The sequence below is a fragment of the Petaurus breviceps genome, unplaced genomic scaffold (genome assembly GCF_028583685.1).
Source record: "Petaurus breviceps papuanus isolate PSGF00001 unplaced genomic scaffold, PetGlider_PUasm1.0 355, whole genome shotgun sequence".
NCBI classification, from domain to species: domain Eukaryota; kingdom Metazoa; phylum Chordata; class Mammalia; order Diprotodontia; family Petauridae; genus Petaurus; species Petaurus breviceps.
In genome coordinates, this window is record NW_027186289.1 from 899,084 (window position 1) to 903,796 (window position 4,713).

Genomic DNA, 4,713 nt, shown 5'->3' on the forward strand with positions numbered 1-4,713 from the left:
GTGTGTGTGTGTGTGTGTGTGTGTGTGTGTGTGTGTGTGTGTGTGTGGCTCGAGCTCACACAACTCCTCCCAGCTTTATACCATCTCATGTAAAAAGCGGGTCACCCATGCCCTTATCAAAGGCACTAAAAGATCTGTAAACAACCCTGGGCATAAAGCCCCACCCCCCAACTCCTGTGTCTGCCTATCACCTCTACAATCAAAAGGTGGTTAGTAACTCATTCTGTGTATCTGGACAAAATTCCAGTTCCAAATCCAGCAAATTCCTGTGCCTCGCTCCGCATTTCCATGAGTTCTGAGGTTGCTGCCTCTCCTGGTTCTTCTCCCAGTGTGACCCCTTGTCCTCATCCTTCTTGGCTGGGTCATCCCACTCTGACACCCAAACCAGGAGAGTCCCTCGGGAGACTTCCCTTCTAGTGACTAGATGGGCTCATCCCCAATGGGCCAGCCACCAAAGGACAGGTGTTTGGAGGCAGGACAACCCCTGACATCAAGGGGATGCATGTATGCAAGGGAAAGATACTATGCTTTCTCAGATTTCTTCCCATTCTAATCTACCATCCTATGACCTCCGAGTCTTATAACCCTAAGACCTCTAAGCTCCCTTACAGCTCGAAATTCATGATCTTAGGCATCTTTTGACCTTTGAAGTTCTTCTAATTCTTGGGACCCTCTGAATAGGTTCAGGGAGACAGAAGAGCATCTCAGAGCTGAACAGGACCTCCGAGGGCAGCCCATCCACTCTGCCTCTCCCAGATCACTGACGATCAGTGATGTGATCATTTGATATTTCAAAGCCCTTCAGGCACTTTGGGAGTATTTGGATTCTCCTCTACACCAGTTTCCCCAAGCTGGGAGGACCATCCTGACAAGTGATCCGTTCACAGCCTCACAGCCTTGCAGTGACAGGGAGCTCCTTGCCAGCCCCCTGCCCTGGGACAGCTCTGACTGTGAAGACATCCTGCATTCTAGCCAGCTGAGATCTGTCTGCGGCTGTGGAGCCCCTGGCGCTCTCCACTTTGGGCCCAGCCTGCCCATGCCCATGCTTCTCCTCCTTCGTCCCATCCCCACTCCAGCCTAGAGCTGACTGCAGGGTCCCACAGCTGAACTGAATTGAAAATGGGTTTCCCATTGCAACATCCCCCTTCCACATTTCAACAGATGTTACCACCATGTGTTTCCATACCAGCAGTGGAGGTGAGCCACTTCCTGATAGCCCTCAGGAGGGGACCTTGGGCTTTTCAGTAATGCATCCTGGAATCTGCTAGAAGGACCCTGAAGACCAGGCCATTCAACTCTCTCTTTTGACAGAGAAAGGAGAGGATTTGCCTGAGTTGGCACAGGGAGCCAGAAGCAAAGATGAGACAGCTTCTACACTCTAGCCAGACCTGGGGGTCTAACCACATCCTTCGATAAGGGAGGAAACTGAGACCCAGAGAGGGGGAGCCAGCTCTGGGTCAGGAAAAGGAAGTCGATCTGCTTTGCCACCATCATCCCAGCAATGTAGGGCCACACACTGGGGTCAAGAAAGCCACAAAAGCCCTTTTGTCTTTTGCCCAACTTTAGAAAAGGGAACTGTTTTTGTGACTCATACATTTGCAGAACTGGTGGGGCCCCAGGAGGCTGCCTGATGTCTCATCTGCCTTCCCTTCGCACTAGCCCATCTATATCTGGGCTCAGATATGCCTATCCGCCTATGTCCTGCCAGGGAAGGAAAAGCCGCAGAGGGCATCTTGCCCTGCCTCTCATCCCGAGCAGGGGTTCCCTCACCCACCCTAGATCCCAGCTCCAGAAGGACTCCGGGGTGCATGTCTGCACCCTACTATACCTTTCAGATCCCAGGGTCTCCCGGTAACCCTGTAAGGCAGATACCACAGATGCTACTGTTCCATTTTGCAGGGGAGATTTGAACCCAAGACTTCCTGGCCCCTCTTACAACAATCCCCCCTGTAGTGTTTCTCTGGTGGCCACCCCCAAATCTGAGCAGAAACATCCTCTACAGCATGTGGGTCATAACATGTTTACATAACATGTTAAGGTTTTGCTCTGAACTTCTAATGCTTTCAGCCTGTGTGACCTGGACAAGTCCCTTGACCTCCCTGGGCCTCAGATTCTCCTGCAAAATGAGAGAGTTGACTACAAGGCCTCTTGTGATCCTTCCAGCTCTAGGTCTGTGGCCCTACGGCCCCTGATGAGTTGTTATTTGGCCTGTGCTTAAATACCACCAATGACACAGAGCTCACCACCTCCCCCAGCCCATTCTCTCTACCTCATAGGATAAGCAAGGAGACAAGGAGTCAGGGCAGCACAGCGCTGAGAGAACTCCCAGGGGCATTCTGCCCAGCTTGCCTACAGTAAGGACTTTCTTTTTACAGAACACAACACTCTTCCCACAAAGAGGCTGCATTTTCACCCCCGCTTTACAGATAATGAAGTGGAGCGTCAGCAGTTAGATGACTGCCCACAGATCTGTGGGGCGTCCCAAACCTGTGTTATCTACCTCCAAGTCTGGCAGCCTTTCCCTGGCACCATCATCTCAAATCTCCTAACTGAAAGGAAGCGCCGAGGGCACCAGGAACCGGGCACCAGGCACCAGGCACTGGGCACCGGGCACCAGGCACCAGGCATCAGGCTTGAGTCCTTCCCAAAGTAAGAGCTTCCTGCTGCCTCTGCTGACCGGGAGCTCATTACCTTACCCAGCAGGCCGCCTGTGCTGGGGTTGGCCCAAGCTGACTGGGACCAAACCTGCCAGACCTCAGACTTCCCTTCCCTGCCTGGGTTCAGTCTCTTCTTTCCCTGCTGGGGATTACCCTTAAAGTCTGGGAACACAGCTCTCACATCTCCCCTGAGGCTTCTCCTCAGGCTGAGCATGCTGCCTTCCTTCAACCAGTCCTCATGACATGATATCAAAGCCCTTCCTCCCTGGCATAGTGAGTGGAGAGAGTCAGAGTTCAAAGGCCACCTCAGACACTTACCAGTCACCTCATCTGTAACCCTTCCTCCCAGGAGGATCAAATGAGACAGTGCTCGCAGAACACTTGGCAACCTTCAATCTCCCTATAAATGGCCGCTAGCTATGACCACACTGGACATCCTCTAGCTCTTCTGGGTCCCTCCTCGAGATCTCCGCCCTTGTAGAATTTAGTCTTCCCACCTCTCTAACCCAGGCCTTCCCTCCCTCTCTGGGCTCGGCAGCTGAGCGGCAAGGTGCCCACAAAGGCTGCCTTGACACTTGTGACTAACACACAAATCGAGGTCTGAAACACAGAGGTTTGCCAAGAACAATGATCGGCCATTGTATGCCCCAGCCTGAGAGTGGCAGGTCAGGCAGCCGAGGAAGATCTTTACCAAAGGAACAGGACCCACCTGGTTGGCTTGGGAGGAAACAGGGTCTGCACAGTCCTGGCTGCTTGCCTTTCTTTGTTACCCCCGGAAAGGCTTTGGCCAAGCATCCAGACTCTCTGCCGCAGGAGCCCAACACAGTGACCTCCAGGGAGCGTGGGACATCTGGAACAGGAAAGGAAATGGGTCTATGTGGAGAACAGCCATCACTGGAGAATGTTCAGTTGGCTGCTATGGCCTGGTCCTATGGGGATCAGCCAGGCTCAACTCGATTAGACCCAACCAGACTCAATCATTCATTCAGTCATTCGTCAGTCAGTCAGTCAACAAACATTTCAACAGACTCTCTGAGTTGGAAGGGCCCTTAAAGACTGCTACTGAACAAGAATCTTCATGACAACACACCCAAGTGACCATCCAACCTCAATGTCAGGCTCCCAGTTATAGGGGCCTGTTCTCCTCTTGGATAGCTCTGGTGGTGGGAAGCTCATTCCTTATATTGGGCCATCTCTATGCAGCTCCCACCTGTGGTGGGGCAAGTCTAAGCCTGTCTCCACAGAACAGACCTTGGAAGAGCTCGAAGGAGCCCCAGAAGTCACGGGATCCAATCCCTTAGTCTTTCAGAAGGGGAAACTAAGGCAGGCCCAGAGAAGGGAAATGTCACTCTGTGCATCCTTGCCAGAGCCAGGACTGGAAGCAGTGCCTCCCAGGTCTGCCCCTGTGAAGAGGGGCGTTTAGGGTACTCCATGCTGAGGGAATCCTTACCCCTCACCAGCGGCTCTTGGCATCCTCGCTCCCACAGGTCCTTCCTGTTGATCTGGTTGAAGACCCGAAGGGCCAGCCCCCAGGCCTCAGCCGGGCCCCTGTGGGCCACCAAGATCTTTGCCAAGTCCAGCGGTCCAGCCTTCTCCATTCGGCCCCAGGGCACTCTCCCTTCCCCCTCCCTCTCGGCCTCCAGGCCCAGGTACATCTTGAACTTGGTCAACTCCACAGACTCCAGCTCCTCCAGATAGGATGCTAGGCAGCACTGGATGGTGTCTGCCATGCCCATTGGCAGGGGCTGAGCTGAGGGTGGGGAGAAGCCCCTGGGCCCTGACCCCAGGAGGGCTCCAGAGCTCAGGGCTGTGGACAGGACAGGAGGCTTCCTGATCAGTCCAGGGGGTCCCCACTGTCACCCACTACGTGGCCCAGCACTAGAAGGTGACAGAGGGCATACCACTCTGGCCATGGGTGGCAGTGACAAGTGTGGACAAAGAGAGGGATAGTGTGGGAGGGGAGGCAGGATACAAGGAAAGAGAGGATGGGGAAATGCAGATAAGATGGAGAGGGACAGAGAGAGCTGGAGAGAAAGTGGGAGCTAGCAGAAGAGAG

General features: G+C 53.9%; 1 protein-coding gene across 2 annotated transcripts in view; it reads right to left on the minus strand.

Moving 5' to 3' along the window:
* LOC138168136 (NACHT, LRR and PYD domains-containing protein 12-like) overlaps positions 1–4,393 on the minus strand; it is a 29,099-nt gene extending 24,706 nt beyond the window's left edge. Inside the window, exons 1-2 of one of the 2 annotated variants that reach the window (XM_069097171.1) lie at positions 4,108–4,393; positions 3,415–3,507 (exon numbers count right to left, since the gene is read on the minus strand). In XM_069097171.1, coding sequence (XP_068953272.1) covers positions 3,415–3,507; positions 4,108–4,393 — 379 coding nt within the window. Of the gene's footprint in view, positions 1–3,366; positions 3,508–4,107 lie in introns of both variants that reach the window. The other variant, XM_069097170.1, reaches the window with a different exon arrangement.
* Positions 4,394–4,713: the final 320 nt, after the last annotated feature.